General features: G+C 38.3%; 1 protein-coding gene across 5 annotated transcripts; it reads right to left on the bottom strand.

Annotated features, from left to right (window-relative positions):
• Window positions 1–1115: 1115 nt before the first annotated feature.
• On the bottom strand, window positions 1116–24506 carry ZNF829 (zinc finger protein 829). Of its 5 annotated transcripts, none has more exons than XM_055310725.1 (5): window positions 24419–24506; window positions 23705–23773; window positions 16516–16642; window positions 16119–16214; window positions 1116–3777 (listed from the first exon to the last, which is right to left on the bottom strand). In XM_055310725.1, exons 2-5 carry the CDS (start codon window positions 23735–23737, stop codon window positions 2798–2800), a joined length of 1236 nt encoding a protein of 411 aa, XP_055166700.1. In that variant the 5' UTR covers window positions 23738–23773; window positions 24419–24506; the 3' UTR covers window positions 1116–2797. The 5 variants fall into 5 exon arrangements, with proteins under 5 accessions (XP_055166700.1, XP_055166698.1, XP_055166701.1 ...); XM_055310723.1 differs by having other exon boundaries at window positions 24395–24476; XM_055310726.1 differs by lacking the exons at window positions 23705–23773; window positions 24419–24506 and adding an exon at window positions 8546–8609 and having other exon boundaries at window positions 16516–16534.
• Between the last annotated feature and the right edge of the window lie 101 nt (window positions 24507–24607).

Here is a 24607-nt window from a genome sequence, read left to right on the forward strand (position 1 = left end):
AACCACTGAGCCACCCAGGTGCTCCCAAATTACATTTTCCACAAATATTGTATACTTTGTCTAGATTTCCACATATTAGTAATCTCTTAATCATGCCTATTTCTCATGTCTTCATCCATCTCTTTTTCCCCATCAAAATGACCAACATTTGTATTGATATATTTTTTATCAAAGAAATAATTTTTTCTTGAGCTATTTTTATTTTTACTAATACTTTTTCTATATTTGAAGTGGTTTGCTGTTATTCTCCTTGCTTTTTGTCTTGTACCTTTAGTTCATTTTTTTTAAAGATTTGTTTATTTATTCAGAGAGAGAGAGGCAGAGACACAGGCAGAGGGAGAAGCAGGCTCCATGCAGGAAGCCCGGCGTGGGACGCGATCCCGGGTCTCCAGGATCACACCCCAGGCTGCAGGCGGCACTAAACCGCTGCGCCACTGGGGATGCCCCATTTAGTTCATTTATTAATATTTCTTGGAGTTTGACTATCAGCATACCTAAAACCAGAAATAGACTCTTAACTATAAAAAACTAAGAGTTACTGGAGGTTTTTTTTTTTGGGGGGGGGCGTGGATTAAATGGGTGATGGGTATTAAGGAAAACACTTGTTGTAATGAGCAGTGAGTATTGTATATAAGTGATGAATCACTAAATTCTACACCTGAAACTAATATTACACTGTATGTTAACTGTAATTTAAATAAAAACTTGAAAAAAATCAGCTATACTTTATCTGAATACATATTTAGCTGCTCTCAGGTTTTCTACATAATGTGCTCATTTTCATTCATTTAAATATAATTCAGGGACTGATTTCCTTCTGATTCATGCTATCTGGAAGGATATTGTTGCACAGTATGAAATATAGGTGTAAACGTAGAATTATTCTTTTTCTTTCTTGACTTTTATATCTTAGGATTTCTTTTTCCTTTTTAAACTTCATGCTGAACAAGTAATAAATGCTGGTGAGCAGCTTTTCTACAAACATTATACCCACTGGTCTTTCTCATTCTGAATTATCTGGAGTCAATTAAGATATATAACATGGTTAAAGTCCTTTGTACAAACAATAATGGTGAAGATCTTGATACTCATATTAAATAACATCTGCTAGATACTCTTAGTAAAAATCCCAAACATTTTATTTTTCTTTTGAGAGAGTGAGCTTAAACGAGGGAGATGGCACAGAGGAAGAGAGAAATCCAAGCAGGCTTCTCGCCCACCATGGAGCCTGACCCCAAGCTTGATCTCATGACCCTGAGATCAAGACCTGAGCTGAAATAAAGAGTCAGAGGCTTATTAACCAATTGAGCCATTCCAGTACCCCTCACTTTACATTTAACTCATTTAATCCTCACAGCAATCCAACACATTAGTGTATGTACATTCATTCACAAAATTATAAAACAGTACTAACTTTTCTACAAGTGTTGCAAATATTTATGTATTTGGTTGTGTGTGTACAAATCTGTAAGCAAAAGTAATTTTTAAAAAAGGTCTAGAAGGATAAAGAACAAATTGCTAAGAGTGAATACAACAAGGGAACTACTGGCAGTATTTTTCAAGGAGAAAATATCAGGGTTTTTTTTTCACCAGTTATTTGACATTGAAATGTAATGTTTTTAAAGAAAAACAAACAAAAGCACTACATTTGTGTTTAGAAGGCAACTTTTATAACTGCAAATTTTCAGTGAGTATCATAAAGTTTTTCAGTAATATACAGCAAAATGATAATCTACCATAGAAAAATTATACCATTAAGAAGAATGACAGACATCTGAAATAGCTGCAGGATAGAAGCAGGTTATGGTACAGCATGCACATCATGATTACACTAAATAAACTCTGGAAGGACATGTTGTAATAATTTGAAAGTAGTAATTTTTTTTTTGGTAGGCTTACAAATAACCTTTTTTCTTTGTGTGTGTGTGTGGTTTGTTTTTTGTTTTGACAAAATGAAAACAATAGTTTTACAAAAGGAAAAAAAAAAGAGTAGCGCTGCCTTTAAAAACAAAGTTATAATTCTGCCAGGAATTGAAAGATAGCCTATGTAATGTAACTCACTATACGATATTGGTACTATAAAAACAGATATATGGGTTAGAACAATAGAAAAGACAGCCCTAAAATAAAGCTAATATAAACTCAAATATATAACCAAAAAGTAATGTAATACAATAAGGAGGAAAGAATTATTTAAGAAATAGTCTGGGACAGAATCTTTTTTGGAGGTAAGGGACATTTAACAAGTTATGTATAAAAGTAATTTACAAATATGTTAGAAAAAAAACGTTAACAGTGTTATGGGTTAATATGTAAAAGCCTTAACCTCTGGCATCTGTGAATGTGATCCTACGTGGAAATAAGGTCTTTGCAGATGTAATCTAGTTAAGATAAGGTCATCAGTGTGAGCCCTAATCCAATATAATTGATGTCCTGAATAAGAGTCTCCTCTTATACAAGACAGGGACAGATATACACAGAATACAATGTAAAAATGCAGGCAGAGATTGGAGTGATGGATTTGAAGCAAGGAATGTCAAAGACTGATGTTATCAGAAGCCAGGAGAAAGACATGGATCAGATTCATCTTCAGAGTCCTCAGAAGGAACCAACCTTACCAACAACTTTAATTTGGGATTTCAAAGCTCCAAAACTATGAGATAATAGATTTCTATTGTTTTAAGTCACCCAATTTTGTGGTACTTGGTACTTTGTTATAGTAGCCTAAAAAACTATATTATTTTTTCATTACCTGTTTTAAAGATATTATTAAAAGACTATCAACAGGGTTTATCTTTCACCCAGTATGAATTCCTTCATGGCGAATAAGGTCAGAGCGACTACCAAAGGCCTTTCCACATTCTTTACAGTCATAGGGTTTCTCACCAGTGTGAATTCTTTGATGTCTAGTAAGGTTTGAGCCTTTATTAAAAGCCCTCCCACATTCATTACATTCATAAGGTTTTTCATCTGTATGGATTCTCTGATGTTGAATAAGTTCTGAGCTCTGAATAAAGGCCTTTCCACATTCCTTACATTCATAAAGTTTCTTGCCTGCATGAATTCTGTGATGGTTAGTAAGTGTTGAGGCACTACTAAAGGCCTTCCCACATTCTTTACATTCATAAGGTTTCTCACCAGTATGCATTCTCTGATGCTGAATAAGCCTTGAGTGTTGAGTAAAGGCTTTCCCACATTCCTTACATTCATAAGGTTTCTCACCAGTATGAATTCTCAGATGTGGAAAAAGTTGTGAACTCTTAGTAAAGGCTTTTCCACATACTTTACATTCATAAGGTTTCTCACCAGTGTGAATTCTCTGATGATCATTGAGGTTTGAGCAATAATTAAAGGCTTTTCCACATTCCTTACATTCATAGGGCTTCTCACCAGTGTGAATCCTCTGATGTTGAGAAAAATATGAACTACAACTAAAAGCCTTGCCGCATTCCTTACATTCATAGGGTTTTTCACCAGTGTGAATCCTCTGATGTCGAATAACAAGTGAGCCACGACTAAAGGACTTCCCACACTCCTTGCATTCATAGTTTTTTCCAGCAGAATGAGTTCTCTGATGTTGAATAAATTGTGAGTTCTGATTAAAGGCCTTTCCACATATCTTACATTCACAGGGTTTCTCTTCATTAAGAGTTTTTTGATGTGAAGTAAGAAATGTGGGCTGAATAAAAGTGGGCATGTCTTCGTGAGCAAATATTACTTGACTAAAATGTCTCTTCTTTAGAGATAATATCTTGGTCTCACACATAGATTCCAGATCTGGAAAAAAAAAAAAAAGTGTTCATTTTTCCTATCTTGGGAGAGATTAAAATTCTAAAACAGAAAAAAGGATTAAGGTGAAAATAACATCTGGGAAAGTAAATGCATAAACAGTTCTCAAATATGGCTAAGCAATTTTCAAAACTGATAACAAAAGCATGGATACTGAGGAGAGCCAAGAGAGGAAATTCAAGAGTGATTAGGGAAATAAAGACCTCCATCCTGAAATTCCAATGTGAAATCAGAATTACCTGAAACTTTCATAAATACACCCTGTTTGGGGATACCCTCCATATTTTACAGTGATTCTAATCATATACACATGCTTATAAGCACACACCTCACACACAGCCTCACACTGTATTTTTTAGAATTTGTGGATAATTCTGACCTACATAAAAAAAGACTATTGAGGAATAAATGTATTAAAATGTATAAATGGAAGATCACAGTCACAGCCTCACACTGTATTTTTTATAATTTGTGGATAATTCTCTGACCTACATTTAAAAAGACTATTGAGGAATAAATGTATTAAAATGTATAAATGGAAGATCACAGTCAGAAACTCCAAAGTGTGTGTTGTTGGTAAATCCACATTGGGAGATACCCTAATCTAAAGTCCTGAATGAAACTGGCAAGAATGGTAGGCAGCGGGATCCCTGGGTGGCGCAGCGGTTTAGCGCCTGCTTTGGCCCAGGGCGCGATCCTGGAGACCCGGGATCGAATCCCACGTCGGGCTCCCGGTGTATGGAGCCTGCTTCTCCCTCTGCCTGTGTCTCTGCCTCTCTCTCTCTCACTGTGTGCCTATCATAAATTAAAAAAAAAAAAAAAAAAGAATGGTAGGCTGGTACTTCTATGGATAAAGCCTGATATATTGGGGCTTCACTGAAAATAGTTTGCCTTGGAATTCTCTGATGTTGATTTTGGAAGAGAAAGGAATGGCATCTTGCTCATACCAGTGAAAAAGGAAAGAGATAGCTTGAATATGAGGAAGAAGAGAGTAAGAATGAAATATACTGTGAGAAGAAGAGAGGTACTCCATGTACTTTTTTTTTTTTTTTTTTTTTTGCCATTCTGCGTATCTGCCATGAAAGCACTGCAAATACTGATTCTGAGTTTATAAATTTTAGCAAGTAGGTAAATTCATACATATGGATTTGTGGAATCTCTGAGTAATGAGTGTCTATTGTACTTTTAATAAAAAGGGGGACAACTTCTGTTAGAAATCACAGACTGAACATGAGTTTTCCATTGCTTATTCATGAATCCACAGGAAAATTATAATAGAAGCTTAACAAGAGGAAAGAAAAACCTCCCTAGGACAATGAATACTGGAGAAGAGACAGTAGCAATAAAATCTGGAAGCTAGAAAGTCAATGAATGAGTGAGTGATGAGTGAGTCTGCAGCCCAGAGAAAAGCGAACTGAGCCTGCAGTAGATGAATTCCACAGCACTGATAGTGCAGATCCCCATAAATGCACAAGAATTAGAGGCATCAGGCATTTTTAATGTGGGGTATACAGAGAATGCTGAAAGCTGAAGAATGAATTCAAAGATTGTATTAGTATTGAAACCGCTAGGATCCTTTCCCCTATATGGGTTTACATTTTCCTATTCTTACAGAAAACTAGAAATATAGAAAAATGGAACCAGAGAGAATCTGAACTCAGGAGCATCAAGCATAGCTGTGGGTATGGGTACTGAACAAAAGATTAACAGAAAATAGATATACTTGTGATAAAGAATGATTCTGGTCTTTTTTTTTAAATTATTTTTTTATTTTTATTTTTAATAAATTAATTTTTATTGGTGTTCAATTTACCAACATACAGAATAACACCCAGTGCTCATCCCGTCAAGTGTCCCCCTCAGTGCCCGTCACCCATTCACCCCCACCCCCCGCCCTCCTGATTCTGGTCTTTATTCCTGGCACAGAGCTTCACAAACCATCGGGATTTCCTGACTGGAAAGTCTTTTGTTATTCACAAGCTCCTTTTGATCAGACCTGAGTTATCCTAATGCGGTGATTCACAGTGGGCACTTAGCTTCAAGAGGGAGAATCTAGGCACTCATGACTACACAATCAAACCCCAATAAAAAACTCAGGGCAAGGATTGGGGGGAAGCTTCCTGGTTGGTAACTATAGGATGTACCTGGAGGATGACATACCTTGACTTTTTGGGTGTAGAATTTCCTATGTTTGGTACCTCCTAGACCTTGCCCAGTGCTTTTCAGGAGTTTTTTGAGTTGTTCTAAGGAATTATCAAACCTGAGAGGGTGTGTGAAACTCTTAAATTTAGTCAGACAGAAGTACAGATAGCCTGGGGATTCTGGTTGCAAATGGTGCCTGAACTGGTGGGCACCTTGCCCTTTAACTTGCAGATATGATGTTAACTCCTGGTAATGTCAGAATTCAGTTAAAGCATAAGACACCCATTTATTGTTAGAGAATTTGTGCAAGGCACAATACTGAAATAACCCTGTTGATTTTATCCTAATTTAATGCCCAGAACACTGATAATAGGCTCTTAACTTCCTCAACTAGGAAAATAAAGGTCTCTTCTCACAGGAAAAAAAATATGCATAAGAGAAAAGACCAATTACTAAAAGTAGGCTGTTCTTAGTATATTAACCCAACCAGATCATCCTAAAGTAAACAAGACCCAATTCCTAAACACAGAAGTTCCAGTCACCTTTTTAGTATCTCATACTTAAAAATGAGCAGTAAGCCATTGTTTATCAGACATATGAGAAATGTTTTTTAATGTGAAGAAGAGCCCACAACAATATAAATAATAGTGAAAGGGAATATAAGGGAAGGGAGAAGAAATGTGTGGGAAATATCAGAAAGGGAGACAGAACATAAAGACTCCTAACTCTGGGAAACGAACTAGGGGTGGTGGAAGGGGAGGAGGGAGGGGGGTGGGGGTGAGTGGGTGACGGGCACTGAGGGGGACACTTGACGGGATGAGCACTGGGTGTTATTCTGTATGTTGGTAAATTGAACACCAATAAAAAAAAAAAAAAAAAAAAAAAGAGCCCAAAAGACAAAAAAGTATCTGTGAGGAAACAATGCAAGCAACAGAAGAAAATGTCAAAACATATAATAACCTCAGAGAAATAACAGAATTAAACAGGCATAAGATTCTAAATAAAGGAAGACTAAGAAAACACAAAGTTTTTAGAAACTGAAAATATAATAATGAAAAAATATTTTTTAAAACCCCAAAAGTTCCTAAACTCGGAATGTGCACAAAATTCTGGCTTCCTTTCTCAATTGACCCTGGAGAAATTATAGAGAATTTGGTTTTGTGTGGAACTGATGCATATTGCAAAATGTCCTAGGGAGATTGAAGACTGGTGCAAACCTGTGTGTATTTGAGGGTGGAGTCTACTTGCCTGAAGAGGTGGTAACAGGAGGCAAGGAGAGGCTAGCCCGGTAGAAAAGTATCAAAACTCTGATTTGTCCTTTCCCTGAAATGCCCTAGGATCAGTGGCCTGTGCCTTTACCACAGAAATTGGTGGCCACTGGTCAAGCAGCTGAGTAAGTAGAATAATCTAGTGGTAAAGAAAAAGTCCTGCTGGACAGAAGAATGGCTGACTATCTGCTCTCAGGAATCTGTTCCTCTACCTTCTCAACTATTAAAATCCCTAGAGTTGGTGAATTACAAAAAGGGAAGGCATACTCTTCCTGTAGATGATGCTGCTTTGTAAATGTTGAAAGATCAAAACATGAGAAGAATTACGTGGTAGAGAAGTAGCAAATAAAAGTTATTAGCAGTGTATCATTAGGTCTTAGGGCTCGTCATTCTAAGTTCATCCCCCATTACTTAAATCTACCTGGAAGGACACAGACCTGGGTCTATCCCCTGGCATACTGCTAGATAAGGTGATTGATACCCTCTTGGGAACATGAACTCACAGGCCAAAATGGCTACATATCAGAGGGTACAACTGTTATTGAAATAAGAACACAAACTACCATGATCATCTTGACAGATACAGAAAACCTGTAGGATGTGGCCAATACCTATTTATGATCAATCTGAGCAAATTAGCACTGCAAAGTAATAGCTGTAACTTGGTAAAAGTTATCAGAACTATGGCAAAAACTGCAGCTAAGTGAATAACTTTAGATATGGTCCCTAGAAGATGAGGAAAAAGAAATGGATGCCTATTACCAATGTTACTAAATAAGACAACCCTGGCAACCATTATAAGCAAAGAAAAAACAAGCGTGAGGATTATAAGAGATAAATCTAATAATATGCAGATAATATGATGATCTAACTAGAAAAACCAAAAGAATAAAAAATTAACTTCAGTAAAGTTTAGACGTTAAAGATCAACTTATAAAAATTAATAGTATTTTGAGTAACATCAGAAAGATGGTGGAATAATAAGTGCTAGATTCTCCTGACCCCCATAAATACACCAACTTAACAGCAATACATGATCAATTCCCTTTGAAAGAAATCTAGAAACCAATTAAGAGAATCCTGCATGCTATGCAAGTGTGAAGCCAGCCATATCAAAACTAGTAGGAAACCTGAAGACACCCTCTCACCATGATCCCTATTCCTGGCATAGGGACATATAACTGGGAGGAAACTTCCAGCTTCTTGAATACAGAAAAGTTGGAACGCCCATCCAATATCTCAACTTTTCTGACTGTCGTGGAGCCTTGATTAGACCTGCATACCCTAGGCTCCTGGGGACTACAGAGAACAAAAGCACTGGTTTAAACTAGCATGCAGGCACTCACCACAGCTCCTTTCCCTGCTCAATGCAGAGTGAGTGGGAGGAAAACTTCAGCTCCCAGCTTCTCCCTGGAGAAGGAAAGAGGCGGACTGTGTGTCAAACATTCCAACTTTTCTGGGGTTTGCCTAAAGGACTGGCTTCTGTCTCATCAGTCTCAGAGTGCTGATGGGACCCAGTAGATTCAAGATATCCAAAGGCCACCAAGAACAAAGAAGGTAGTTTGAACTAGCAAACAAACTCACCATAACTACTCCTCCTGGCCTAGGGCAGAATGAATGGGTGGAAAACGCCAACTCCCACCATCTCCTTGAGGATGAAAAGAGTTGGACCATGCATCCACTTTTCTAAATTCTCTGGGAGCTACCCAAAGGACTGGTTTCTGTCTCACCTATCTCAGACTGTGGATAGGACCTGGCATACACTGGGCCCCTGGGGACTACAGAAAATGAAGGGGGTAATTTGAACTAGCATGAAGGCACCAGATCTTGTCCCCTAGTTTAACACACAGTAAGTGGAAGAAAAACCCCAGCTCCCAGTTTCTTTCTAGGTGGGGAAAGAGTGCATCAAATGTTTCAAATTTTCTGGGGATTACTTGAGGAACTGGCTTCTATCTTACAGCCCTGGAGGGACCTGACATATTCTAGACACCCGGGAGCCACTGAGAACAAAGAAGATGACTCAGACTAGCATGCAAACACTTGCCAGAGCCCTTTCCCCCATTCTAGAGCAGAGCTGGCAGACAAACCGCTCCAGTTCCCACATTCTCTCTGGAAAGCGGAAGAAACTGGATCAGACATCCAATGTTCTAATTTCTTCAGGAGCCCATGAGAAATTGGTGCTTGTTTCAGAGCATTGATGGGACTTGGCATACTCTAAACACCTGGAAGTAGCTAATAAAGACAGTGGTTTGGATGAGCATGAACATTTGAGGTTCCCAGAAGGTCTGACTGCTGAAGGTCTTCTCTTCTATGAGGCTAATCCATAATGAATGGGACTAGTGGCATTTTTTTAAACATGTAGATACCAACACAAAGAATTAAGGAAAGAAAATGAAGAAACAGGGAAACATAATCCAAACAAAGAAACAAAATAAGCCTCCAGAAAATTACCCTAATGAAATGTAGGCAGAGGAATTCCCTGACAAAGAATTTTAAATAACCACCATAAAAATACTCAATGAGCTCAAGAGAACAATGCATGAGAAAAGGGAGAATTCCAGCCATGAGACAGAAAACTTGAAAAACAACAAACAGAAATCTTGGGAGCTGAAGAACGTAATAACTGAATGAATATTTCAATAGATGGATTCAACATTCAATAGTCTAGAGCAAGCAGAAGAATCAGTGAATTTTGACAGGTCTTGCAAAACTCTCTAATCAGAGGAACAAAAAGAACAGAGAATAAAAAAGAGTGAAGAAAGCTTAAGGTTCTTACGAGCACCAAGGAATGGTCCAATATACACGTTATGGGAATTAGAGGCAGAAGAAAGTATAAGAAAACTTACTCAAATTAGTAATGGATGAAAAATTCCCCAATCTGAGGACGGAAATGGGACATCCAGACTCAGGTAACCAAAGTATTCCAAAAAGATGTACACAAAGAAATCCACACTGAGACATATGTCACACACAGACATCATCATAATATCTTTGTCAATAGTCAAAGGCAAAGAGGGGTGCCTGTCTGGCTCAGTCGGAAGATTGTGCAACTTCTTGATCTCAGGGTTGTGACTTCAAGCCCCATTTTGGGTGTAGAGATTACTTAAAAAATAAAAACTTTAAAGGCAAAGAGAATTTTGAAAGCATCAAGAGACAACGAATTGGGCAGCCCCGGTGGCGCAGCGGTTTAGCACCGCCTGCAGCCCAGGGTGTGATCCTGGAGACCCCGGATCGAGTCCCACATCTGGCTCCTTGCATGGAGCCTGCTTCTCCCTCTGCCTGTGTCTTTGCCTCTCTCTCTCTCTCTGTGTGTCTCTCATGAATAAATAAATAAAATCTTAAAAAAAAAAAAGACAACGAATTGTCACATGCAAGGGAACCCCCACAGGACTATGAACAGATTATTCAGCAAAACTTTGAAGGCTGGAAGAAAGCAGGATGATATATTCAAAGTGGTGAAAGAAAAAACTTGTCACTCAAGAACATTATACCCAGAAAACCTGTCCTTTATGAACGAAGAAGAGAGAAGACTTTTCCCAAACAAAACCTGAGGGAGTTCATCACCACTAGACCTGCTTTACAAGAAATGGTAAAGAAAGTTTTCCAACCTAAAATGAAATGATAGTAAACAGCAACACAAAAGAATAAGATAGTATAAAGTCCTGTTTGTAAAGGAAAATATATAGACAAACACAGACTACTGTAATACTGTAACATTAGAGGGTAAATTACTTTTAATTCTAGTATAAAAATAAAAAGCCAAAAGTATTATAAATAACTAGAAATAAAAGTATGTTAACAGACATACCATGAATAGATGTAACTTGACACATTGATAACACTACATACAGGAGAACAAGAAGTATTTTTGCATGTGATTGAAATTAAGTTCTTAGCTTAGGGATGCCTGGGTGGCTCAGCGGTTGAGCATCTGCCTTTGGCTCAGGTCATGATCCTGGGATCCTACGATCGAGTCCCGCATTGGGCTCCCTACAGGGAGCCTGCTTCTCACTCTGCCTGTGTCTCTGACTCTCTCTCTGTATCTCTCATTATTTTAATTTTTTTTAAAATTTATTTATTTATGACAGTCACAGAGAGAGAGAGAGAGAGAGAGAGAGAGAGAGAGGCAGAGACACAGGCAGAGGGAGAAGCAGGCTCCATGCACCGGGAGCCCGATATGGGATTCGATCCCGGGTCTCCAGGATCGCGCCCTGGGCCAAAGGCAGGCGCCAAACCGCTGCGCCACCCAGGGATCCCTCTGTATCTCTCATGAATAAATAAAATCTTAAAAAAAAAAAAAAAGAGTTCTTAGCTTAAAACATATTGTTACAAGATATTTTATGAAAGCCCCAGGATAACTACAAAGAAAATACTTGTAGAGGTTATAAAAAAGAAATGGAAAGGACTCAAAGCATATCAATACAAAAAAAAAATGAAAGAAACAAAAAGACAGCAAGCAAAGAGTAAGAGGGACAAAAGAACTATAAGAACAGAAAATGGACAAACTGGCAACAGTAAATCCTTCCTATTAATAGTAACTTTAAATATAAGTGGACTAAACCTTTCAATCAAGACATAGTAGCTAAACAGATAAAACAACAAGATCCACCTATATGCTGTCCTCAAAAGACTCACCTGAGACTTAAGGACTCATACATCGGCTGAAAGTGAAGAGATGGAACAAGATATTCCATGTAGATGGTAACCTAACGACAGCTGGGGTGGCTATACTTATATCCGACAAAACAGGCTTTAAGTAAAAAACAGTCACAAGAGACAAAGAAGGACATTATTTACTGATAAAAGGGTCAACTCACCAGGAAGATACAGCAATTATAAATATATTTGCACTCAATATCAGAGCACTTACATATATAAAGCAAACACTGGCAAAACTAAAGCAAGACATAGACAAAAATAACTGGACACTTCAATGGCCTACTTGCAATGATACATGAAACAACCAAACAGAAAATAAACCGTGACTTGAATACTACTATAGATCAAATGGACCTAACAGATCTAAATAGAACATTTCAATCAATAGTAGCAGGATCTATTCTTATCAAGTGCACATGGAACATTCTCCAGGGGAGATCATATGCTAGGTCACAAAACAAGTCTTGAAGAAATTTAAGAAGACTGAAATCATACCAAGTATCTTTTCTGACAACAGTAAATGAAACTACAAATCAATAGCAGAATGAAAACTGGAAAATTCACAGATATGTAGAAATTAAACAATACATTAAAAAAAAGATTTTATTTATTTATTCATGATAGAGAAAAAGAGAGAGAGAGAGAGAGAGGCAGAGATACAGGCAGAGGGAGAAGCAGGCTCCATGCAGGGAGCCCGACGCAGGACTTGATCCCAGGTCTCCAGGATCACTGCCCGGGCCGAAGGCAGAGCTAAACTGCTGAGCCATCCTGGCTGCCCAACAATATACTTTTGAACAAACAATTGGTCAAAATAAATAAATTAGAAAATATCTTTTTAAAAAAAGATTTTATTTATTCATTTGGCAGAGAGCACAAGAGGGGAGCAGCAGGCAGAGGGAGAAGCAGACAGGCTCCCTGCTGAGGAGGGAGCCCAATGTGGGTCTTGATCCTAGGACCCTCGGATCATGACCTGAGCCGAAGGCAGATGCTTAACCGACTGAGCCACCCAGGTGCCTCTAAAAAATATCTTGAGACAAACAAAAACATATTTCAGATGAAGAAAAAGTAGGACAAAGAGGGAAGTTTATAGTTCATATATTAAGAAAGAAGAAAAATCACAAATATATGACCTCATACCTCAAGAAAGAAACTAAACGCAAAGTTGGCACATAGAAGGAAATAATAAAGATTAGAGCAGATGCAAACATAAGATCTGACATTGTAAAACTTCTAGAAGAACACTTAGGGGGAAAAGTTTCGTGACACTGGCCTTAGTGATGATTTCAGGATATGATACCAAAAGCACAGCAACAAAAGTAAAAATAGACATACAGGATTACATCAAACTTAAAAGCTTATGCACAGCAAAGGAAACAATCAAAACAGTGAAAAGGCAAACCTATGGAATGGGAGAAAATATTTGCAAACATGTACTTGATAGTGGTTAATTTCTAAAATATATAAGCAAAAGAACTAATAACTTGACTAAAAAACGAATTAAGAATGTGAGTAGGCATTTCTCTAAAGCAAATGTACAAATGGCCAAGAAGTATATGAAAGATGCTCAATCTCTAATCATTACAGAAACATAAATCAAAGTCATGAAGAAACATCGGTTATTACTTTTAGGATGGCTATCATAAAAAAAAAAAAACAAGTAATAAATGCTGGTGAGGATGCTAAGAAATTGGAACTCGTGTACACTACTGGGGGAAATGCAAAATGGTGTAGCCACTCTGGAAAACAGCATGGAGGTTCCTCAAAAAATTAAAAATAGAACTATCATATGATCCACCAATCCCACTTCTGGAGATTTATCCAAAAGAATTGAAATCAGGATCCTGAGGAGATACTAGTGCTCATATGTTTAATAGTCAAGATGTGTAAACAACCGAAATCCATAGATGGATGAGTGGATGAAGAAAATATGCTGTATACATACAATGGAATATTTAGTCCTAAAAAGAAGAAAATCTTTGAACCTTGAAGACACTATGCTACATGAAACCTGCCAGTTATAGGACAAATACAGTTATAGGACAAATACATCTAAAAAGAGCAAAACTCATAGAAGTGAAAAAGTAGTTACTAAGAGTGGTTGGTTACCAAGGACTGGGGCTATAGGAAAATGAGCAGTTGATAATCAGCAAGTTTTAATTATGTAAGGCAAATAACTGCTAGAGAGCTGCTATATAATAGTATGCCTTAAGTTAGCAATACTGTATCATACACTTAAAAATTTGTTGAGAGTAGATCTCATGTTAAATGATCTTATCACAATTATATTTATTTTTTTTAAGATTTTATTTATCTGTGAGAGACGCATGCACAGCAGCGGGGAGGGGCATAGGGAGAGGGAGTAGCAGACTCCTCCCAGAGCAGGGAGCTGGACATGGGGCTTGATCCCAGGACCCTGAGATCACAACCTGAGCCAAAGGCAGAAACTCAACCAACTGAGCCACCCAGGTGCCCCTGACAATTAAATTTAAAAAGAAAAATTTTAAAAGGCAGTTATAAGAATTTACATCCCACCAGCAGCTTGAAGGTGCTGCTCCACATGCTCATCTATCCTTACTAATGTTAGTCTTAAATTTTTGCCCACGTTGCAAGTGAGATAATGATATCCCACTGCAGTTTTAATTTGCATTTCCCTAATAACTAATAAAACTAAACTTTTCACATGTTAAAAAAGCTAATAATATTTCTCTGCACCAAAAAAAATAAAATTAAAAAAAAATATTTCTCTGCACCAATAATACCAATTAGAAAATTGTAGATGCTCACAACAGCAACACAATCTACTGGAAAAATCTAGAAAGTAACTGAATAAAGAACAAAAACTTGCTGTGGAGAACAACAGGTTGCAAATGATTTGTCTGGTGAAAAGACAGCCTTAAGGTTACAAATTTATTATCCTGTAAGTCAATAACTAGTTTTTGTATCCAAGTTAGTGATGTGATTCCTGCATTCTTTCTCTCTGGGACAGTATGAACTCAGTCTCTTCCAGATAACTTGAACTAGCTTTACCATTCTTCTGGTTCTCTCATTAATGAGCTAAATAAATCTTTCAAATATGCTTATCATATACTTAGAAAAGTTATATTTAACTTTTGAGAAGTTTTATACTCTGATGATTTTGAAGATCCCATCAAGATGTCCAAATGACTTATCTACAGGAGGCAGTAAAGTGTGTGACTTGAGAAGTGTACCTCGCAGGCTATTTAAGTCCTAGCAGTCTTCTCTTCTTGGCTGCCTCAGTACATCCCAAGCAGCAATAAAACTCTACTTTCATTCACTTTCTGTCCACTACACCCCTCTCAATGTGCCTTGCTTGGGTTTCGTTGTTAGGCCAAGTCTAGTTTGGGTTCTGGTTTGTGCAAGGTTGGTAAGTTACGGTGATTAGAAATCTGATTTTATGGCTATTTCTATAGGGATAATGGAAATCTGTTTCCAGGGATCCCTTCATTCTTTGTTAAGTGAGAAAACAGAGAATCTGGATTATTATCTTCCCTGTGAGTCTGTTTAAAATATCTTGTGCCTCCCAGAAAGGAAAAAAAAAAAAAAATGGAGCTCTGCATTGGTGAGTTCTTTAGTTGTTTATTCTACTTTATGGCTAAACTGTAAAACTAAAGTTGTGTCTACAATTGAAAAAAGCTTCTTTTGTTGTTTTATCTTACTTTTTTTGGATATAATTGACATAAAATTTTTACCTGATAATAGGGTAAGTGTGAAATATTTTCCTATTTCCAGGACCTATTAATAAACTTAATTATGAAGGCTCTTAACTTAAAGGAGTTCACACTAAAAGCACATGCAACCAAAGAAAAAATAGATAAACTGGATTTCGTCAGAATTAAAAATTTGTGCTTTGGGGATCCTGGGTGGCTCAGCAGTTTAGCGCCTGCCTTTGGCCCAGGGTGTGATCCTGGAGTCCCAGGATTGAGTCCCACGTCAGGCTCCTGGCATGGAGCCTGCTTCTCCCTCTGCCTGTGTCTCTGCCTCTCTCTCCTTCTCTCTGTGTATCTCATGAATAAATAAATAAAATCTTTAAAAAAATAAATAAAAATAAAAAAATAAAAAACTTGTGCTTCAAAGGACAAAACCAAGAGAGTGAAAACACACTCACTAAATGGGAGAAAATACTTGTGAATCATATAGCTGATAAGAGACTTGTATCTAGAATATATAATAACTCAAAAATAAAAAGACAACCCAGTTAAAAAAAATGGGACAATATCATTACCCTATCATCTCTCTCACCTGAACAAAGGCCTCTTGTCAGCTCTCTTTCAACCATCCAGGGCTCTTTTCCTTGTTCCAATAAGGAAATCACAGCTGGCTTAGAATTGGAAAGTCCTGATCACAAGAAAAGACACGGGACATTGTTATGCTGTGGGTGTCTCAAAAATCAGATCCAGTCCCTTGGTGATCAAGAAAAAGATGCCACTATAGGAAGGACCAGAGAAAGATGAAGATGAAGCTTCAGCCCATTGGAGCTGCTTATTTTCAACTCTTCCATTCCATTCCAACTCAAACCATTCCTTGAGGAACAAGGAGCAGAAATTTAGCTGGTTACTTGAAACAAATAATTAACAATGGAGAAAGGAGACATTTCCAAGGGCAGACTCTGAATTTGGGGGGATAAAGTTATCCTTACCCACTGAAACCAGGTTGCTGAAATTCTCCAACATCACTTCTTTGTATAAATTCATCTGACCAGAGTCCAGGCATTCCCATTCCTCCTGAGAGAAGTTTACAGATACATCCCTGAACATCATTGACCCCTGAAACAACAAACATGCTTTTACGGTTGAAGGAGATTTAAAAAATAAATAAATAAGATGGTAGTAGAGATGGTGGTAGAAAGCTTTATAGAAAGAAACAGAGATCATTAAGCAAATTGAAGGGAAGTCTATTATGTCAGTAGAAGACATATTTCCTGTGTAGAGAGGGATTTATCAAGGAATATGCAAGTAAACTTTTCTTATGAAATAGCAAACATACAGCTCAATGGTCAATGCCTGGTTATACTGAAGAGTGCATATAGGTGAATTCCTTCCCCCTTCCCACATTTTCCCTTTAAGACTCCAAAGACAGAACAATGTGATGTACTTTAAAAAAAACATCTTATATTTTGGAGTAAAATTTCAGAATGTCAAGGAAAAACAGAATTTCTAAAAGCTTCCAAGAAGAAAACATGGATCACACAAAAATTTTCAGAAATTAAAATCACAGTGGACTTTTCAACAGTACTCCTTGAAGTAAGAAAAAAAAATATTCCTTTAATATTACAAAGGAAAATGAATTCTGGCCTAGAATTCTTTTTTTTTTTAAGATTTTATTTATTTATTCATGAGAGACACACACAGAGAGGCAGAGACAGGCAGAGGGAGATGCAGGCTCCATGCAGGGAGCCCAATGTGGGACTCGATCCTGGGACTCCAGGATCACGCCCTGGGCCAAGGCAGGCACTAAACAGCTGAGCCACCCAGGGATCCCCCCTAGCCTAGAATTCTATACCCAGTCAAAGCTAGTGTGAGAATTATATACCAAGTAAGATTAAAACTCAAGCTAGTATGAAGATACATTTGCAGGGAAAGATAAAAATATCTCCAATTTGCTTTTAACAGAAGCTCCTGGGCTACAGACTCCATCAAAAGTAGGGAGTAAATTAAGAAAAAGAAAGATACTATATTCAGAAACTACAAGATGCGTGTTCCAGGACATTATCTGGCACCAGAACTAGGGAGCAATGTCTAGAAACAGGAAGACAAAGGACTATGGGAAAGATATCTACAAGGAAAAATAAAGACCTAATAATAAGTTTGATCACATGGGAAGTATTTTAGATAGGCAACTGGAAGCAGTGTTAGTAGATTTGGGGAAGAAAAGAGCTACACATATATGGAATGAGGCAACTGAGGAAACAAACCAGTTTACCCTCAGAAAACTGTAAAAATTGTACTGAAAAGAACTTGGATCTAGTGTACTACTTGGCTCAGATTAATAATATCTGCAAGGTCCTAATTAGATGACTATCAATGGTTTAAAGAAAACTTGTGACATAACTCTTTTACAGGAACATGAAGTGAGGAATGGGATATGGGAAATATCAAACCATATTTACCTCAAGAAAGTCACCAGGAAATGTCTATTAAAAAAATAGCAATGGAGACGCCTGGGTGTTAAGTATCTCTTGATTTCAGTTCAGGTCATGATCTCTGGGTTGTGAGATTAGGCCTGGTGTCAGGCTCTGCACTATGTGTGGAGCTTGCTTAAGATTTTCTCTCTTTCTCCCTCTGACCCTCCCTGCCCAAATAAATAAATAAATAGCATATTTTAAAAAAATAGCAATATAGGAATATGAATTTGAAATATTGGAAAAAAGGGGCCACCTGGGTGGCTTAGTTGGTTAAGCATCTGCCTTTCAAGCTCAGGTCATGATCTCAGGGTCCTGGGACTGAGCCCCACACTAGGCTCCCTTCTCAGCAGGGAATCTACTTCTCCCTTTTCTTTCCCTCTCCCCCTAACCCCACTCCTGCTCTCTCTTTCTCTCTCTCAAATAAAATATTTAAAAGAAAAAGAAATATAGGAAGAGGGCACCTGGATGGCTCAGTTGGTAGAACAAGTTACTCTTGATCTCGAAGTTGTGAGTTTGAACCCCATGTGGGGTGCAGAGATTACTTAAAAATTAAATCTTTAAAAAAAGAAAGAGAAAATATAGGAAACCTGCCAAGAGAAACAGAAAAAAATTTGAGGGTATCCACTTGAGGGGAGTGGGATTGGGTACTGGGACAAAGCTCTGCCATTTTTCATTAAGTCTTTTAAAATTTCTTGAAATTTTTAAACGCAAAATTGGCTGAACATTAATTTAAAATATTACTATCAGGATGCCAGGGTGGCACAGTCAGTTAAGCATCCAACTCTTGGTTTTGGCTCAGGTCATGATCTCAGGCTTGTGAGATAGAGCCCTACATCAGTCTCCACGCTTAGCATGGAGTCTGCTTCAGAATCTCTCTCTCTCTCTCTCTCTCCCCCCTCCCCCCTCTGTCCCTCTTGCTCATGCTCTCTCAAATCTTTAAAAAATAAGTAAAACATCACCATCTTAGACAAGAGCATAATTTAACTTTCTTGAAAATTACAGTTCCCTTATGACTGTTACAAGAATTATTCCCTATTAACATAAATTCCTTAACTTTTATAATTTTACTAGAATTTTCCACAATATAAACATTATGAAAAAACCTTGCCATTTTGTTAGGCAAAATCCTTAAGATCCTTTCCAGATATGGTCCTCCCTCTCATACCTTGCTCCATACATCTCTACCATTTGGCTGCTCCTGAATTGTATTCTTTGTAGTAAAACTGTGATCATAAATATAGTACTTAATGGAGTTCTAGGAGTCATTCTAATCAATTACTGTACCTGAGTAGGCATTGTGGGAATGCCTCAATTTGTGGTTTGCTGGGCAGAAGTGCAGTTGCCTTTGGGCTACCCAAGGCTTGTAACACTTGTCTGAAATAGGGTAGTCTGTAAGGCTAAGTTCCTAAACCTATGGGGCTCTGTGTTAACTCTGGGTAATTAATGTCAGAACTGCATTAAATTGTAGGACTCAATTGGTGCCCCAAAACTGGTTGTTGAAAGATGACACACATTTCCATCCCATAGGAAAAATTAGGTTACTTCTCTTTCATCTTAGACTCCAGGGTCCAAAGTAGAATGAGACTGTTTAGGAGAATTTTTGCTGTTTCTTGGAGTTTAGAGGGCACAGGCACAGAGACTGGCATCCAGTTCTCTTTTTGGACCATGAGAGGGACAGTGTGATTCCCAACAAAGCAGTAGATCACAGAATCCCCAAGTGTAAGACAGATACTATAAGTAGCCATTCAAGGGCCCCTGGGGGCTCAGTCAATTAATCACCTGACTCTTGATTTCAGCTCAGGTCATGATCTCATGGGATCGAGCCCCACATTAGGCTCTGTGTTCAGCATCAAGCCAGCTTGTTCCTCTCCCTCTCTCTCTAAAATAAATAAATAAAATCTTAAAAAAAAAAAAAGTAGCCATTTTAAGATGTGTTGCCCATGTCACATGAAAGTACAATGAGAGGTTTCCAGCAGGGAATTCTCTGAGAATACTATCAAAGCACCCTATAAGAAAATGAGTCAGTGCTGAAAATCCAGAAAAGCAAGAGGGACTAAGACCAAAACAATAGCACCAGTCAAATAAGTCTTTTCCCTTACCTCTTCTTTTCTACCCACTGCAACCCCATAGGAGTCAAAAACAGCCTACTGGGTGGGAGAAAAGAAACTTAGGTTGAAGAAAAGTTTAGTGTATCTCTCTTTTCACACTGTAAGCTTCTAGCTTACAGCAAATCTAAACTCAAAGAAAAGGCTTTATTATTTTTTTTTAAGATTTTATTTATTTATTTGAAAGAGAGAGAGAGTGAGAGAAACAGAGAGGATGAGCAGGGAGAGGGAGAAGTAGGCTCCTGCAAGCAGGGACCCAATACAGAGTTCAGCCTAGGACCATGTGATCATGACCTGAGCCAAAGGCAGACACTTAACTGACTGAGCCACCCAGGCACCCCCAATGAAAAGATTCCAAATGAGTCTTACATATTATTACACTCAACCAGAGATTATAATTTGTAAATTGAGACTGACTTTATCACTGGAAAAAAAAAAGGATACTAAAGAGTGATCAAAACAATTATAGGGATTACACAAGTTTTTATCCAGGGCAACAAAAAAAATTAGCCCAGAGTTGAAAGTAGAAATTATGAAAAATTTATTTTGCTTGCTTCCTATGAAGTCCGGCTTATTTCAAAGTACAAGTTATAGGCTGATTTGGTTTTCGAGGTACATATTCATATCATCTGTGAAGTGATAATTTTACATCCTCTTTTCTAATTTTTAACCTAATTTTTTCTCTTGTCTAAGTACTTTGGTTAATACCAATGCAACAATTTAAATAACACTGGTGATGGTGTATATCCTTATCTTTTCTCTGATTTTAGTATGAATGGTTCAAATATTTCCTGATTAAACATTAGGTTTTAAAAAGGGGGAGAGGGTGCTGGGCTGGCTCAGACAGTAGAGCATGCTACTCTTTATCTCCAAGTTTATAGGGTCAAGCCCTATTTTGGATATAGAGATTAATTTTGTAGAAAAATTAAAAAAATTTTTTTATTAGCTTCTGAGAACAAAATTCATTTCATTCCTTTTATCTTGTACTATACTATTATAGAGTATTATATAATAACTAGCATTATTCCAATTAATATTGGGCAACAATCTTCACTATAGAAATGGCAAGTGTAATTAGAGGCTGATGGGAGAGAAGAGCCAGATACTCTGGATTTTGGCACAGGAGAATGGACTGGAAACACTCAGTCATCTTCTAAAGAACTCAGAGAGGAAGGTCTTAAGCTGAATACATTTGGGGTGATTGATTCTTAACCTGATTTCCTTTGCCTCTGTACCAAACACACCATTTTAAAAATTGAGAGTAGACACCTAGAGTATCAACTCTAAAAACAAAAAAGAGGGATCCCTGGGTGGCGCAGCGGTTTGGCGCCTGCCTTTGGCCCAGGGCACGATCCTGGAGACCCGGGATCGAATCCCATGTCGGGCTCCTGGTGCATGGAGCCTGCTTCTCCCTCTGCCTGTGTCTCTGCCTCTCTCTCTCTCTATCTGTGTGACTGTCATAAATAAATAAAAATTTAAAAAAAAAAAAAGATTAAGAGACAAAAAAGGGTAATGATAAATTCTAATCTATGTTTAATCAGAGCCTGAGAAGGGAAAGGAGAGAGAGAGAGAGGGAGAGAATAAGGAAGAGGCAATCTTTGAAAATGGCTGACAATTTCTTTAACATAATAAAAAACACCTATCCACAAATTCAAAAAACTCTACAAATCCCAAGCAGATAAAATTTTTAAAAGGCACACTTAGACATGTTATACTAAAATTACAGAAAAAAAACCCAAAAAAACCAACTGGGAAAAAGTCTTAAAAACAGCCAGAGGAGGGCAGCCTGGGTGGCCCAGCGGTTTAGCACTGTCTTCAGCCCAGGGTGTGATCCTGGGGTCCTGGGATCGAGTCCCACGTCGGGCTCCCTGCATGGAGCCTGCTTCTCCCTCTGCCTGTGTCTCTGCCTCTCTCTCTCTCTCTCTCTCTCTCTGTGACTATCATAAATAAATAAAAAAAAATTAAAAAAAAAAACAGCCAGAGGAAGAAAAGCCAAAATACCTTCAAACGAGAGGGAAGCTAGAAAAATTGAGACTGTGATACTATGATAGAGCTCATAAATATACCCACACACATACAGACTGGATTTACATGTATTTGGATACATCTGAAATGGGAACAGTGCACTAATATTTGGTTCTGAGAAAGCGAGGGAGGAATTTATAAGACGGAAAAACCTTGGGCCCCACTTTACATCATACATGAAAGCCAGCTGGGGGGGGGGATTAAATATATAAATGGGAAAGGCAAAACTTTTTAAAAGATTTTATTTTTAAGTAATCTCTGCACCCAATGTGGGGCTTGAACTCACAACCCCAAGGTTGAAAGTCACATGCTCCACCAACTGGGCCAGCCAACCCAAAAAGCAAAAGTTATAGCTTTAAGCATAAATATAGAAGGATATCTGTATAACTTTGGGACAGGAAAGGATTTCTTGAAATACAAAAAGCACCAACCATAAAGAAAAAAAATTGGATAAATTTAATTGTGTTAAAGTTAGGATTTGTATTCATAAAACCACCTTAACAGAGTGATAAAACAATCTAAACAGTAGAAAACTATCAATGAAGGACCCACACTCCTATGAATCAACAAGAGATAATCCAAGAGCAAAAAGGTAAAAAGATCTGAAGAGGCAGGTCACAAATGACAAAACCCTAATAACCAATAAACATATGAAATGGTGTTCAATCTCATTATTAATCATGGAAGTCCAATTTCAAAACTGTGTGTGTTGTGTGTGTGTATAAATAAATATTTAAAGATTTCAAAGTCTGACATAACTGACCTGGAAAAAAGGATAGACTATAACTCATTCATATAAAGAAATATTTATCTTTGAAAAATTGTACTTACAAAGACCATTTGACAACACAAGAGAATGATACTTTTTAGTGAAAATGTAGGACATAATATGGTAAATGCAGTATAATTTGATTTTGGAAAAATAATAAAAATTAATCAAAACATTAAGTTATTTTAGTGATCACATTTTATGTTTTGGTAATTCTGTGTTTTCTCTAAAATAATCATGCTTTTATTTTTATTTTATTTAAGTAGGCTCCATATCCAGCATGGAACCCAATGCAGGGCCTGAACTCAGGACGCTGAGATTAAGACCTGAGCCCACATCAAGAGTTAGTGGCTTAACCGACTGAGCCACCTACGCACCTCATATTTTTATTTTAAAGTAATAACAAATATTGCATTTATTTAAGATTTTATTTATTTACTCATGAGAACACTCAGAGAGAGGCAGAGACATAGACAAGAGGGAGAAGCAGGCTCCTCGCAGGGAGCCCAATGCAGGACCGGATCCCTGGACCCAGCATATACCCGGAGCCAAGGGCAGATGCTCAGCCTCTGTGCCACCCAGGCGTCCCAAATATTGCATTTAAAAAGAAGAAAAGTCCACAAACAGACGTGGAGCCATTTTCCAAATAAGTAAACATTAAATATATTGGTGCTGTTGGGTTTTAATACCAGGCTGGCCTACTCTTTTCTCTAAGAGGGAAATCAGAGGGACCTACAATTAAATGGCATCTTTCTTATCATTTAACTTTCAGAAGAAAGAAAACAAAGAGGAGACTCGAACACACCTTGGACATTGCTTGTAGAAGTTCATTGTGCATTCTTTCCTTCTCTTCTGCACCTAGAGAAGGGCGGAACTGGGAGAGGAAAAAGTAATTGCAAAACACCACGTTTTCCTTATTTCCCAGACTGGTCTGGTCAGAGGTCAGCTCCAGTCCCAGGCACAGCTCCCACCACACACGGGGGATGGAAATCAGAGGAGAATGGGGCATCCTGCCTAATCCGTGTCTCAGGAAAAAGCTGAGGTCCCTGGTGTCAAGGAGCTATAATCTGGCCAAATTTCACAAAGGTTCTCTGGGGACAGAGTCCTGGAGTTATATACACTCTTACATATGACAGGAACCCCATACCAGACACAGTGCCCCATATCTTGGGCACGGTCATACTGAAACCAATGCGACAAACACTCCACACCTGCACACAGAGAGCTGCACCTGGTAACACAGTTGTCATATACCCACCACCGAACACATACAGTTAACTTACTCTCGTACAGTCGCAAGACACCCCCCTCCCCAGTGCCGCGGGGTCACAATCCCACATCACCATGAGAACACACGCAGTCACAACCCCACAATGATGGGCAACCGATAATCGCACACAGGTCTCAATGTCACAACCTCTCACACACACAATCCCACAACCTTCCCCTTTCCAGGCCGCTCCGCTCGCACGGGTCGGATGACCCATTTCGGTACCTGCCTCCGGGTTCCTCAACTTACGCCTTTCGGGTCTCCTCGCGTCGCAACGGGCAGAGTTGAATCAGTTCCTCCGCGGCCGATCGAATCTCACCTCACGGATCTAACGGTCCCGCCTGGCGTGACGAAACGTTCGCGTTCCTGCGAGAAGAGCGACGGGCCACAGGGCCCTCTGGGAAATGTAGTCCGGAGATGCACCCGCGGCCCCGCGGC

This window comes from Nyctereutes procyonoides, unplaced genomic scaffold (genome assembly GCF_905146905.1).
Source record: "Nyctereutes procyonoides isolate TBG_1078 unplaced genomic scaffold, NYPRO_anot_genome, whole genome shotgun sequence".
Lineage (NCBI taxonomy): Eukaryota > Metazoa > Chordata > Mammalia > Carnivora > Canidae > Nyctereutes > Nyctereutes procyonoides.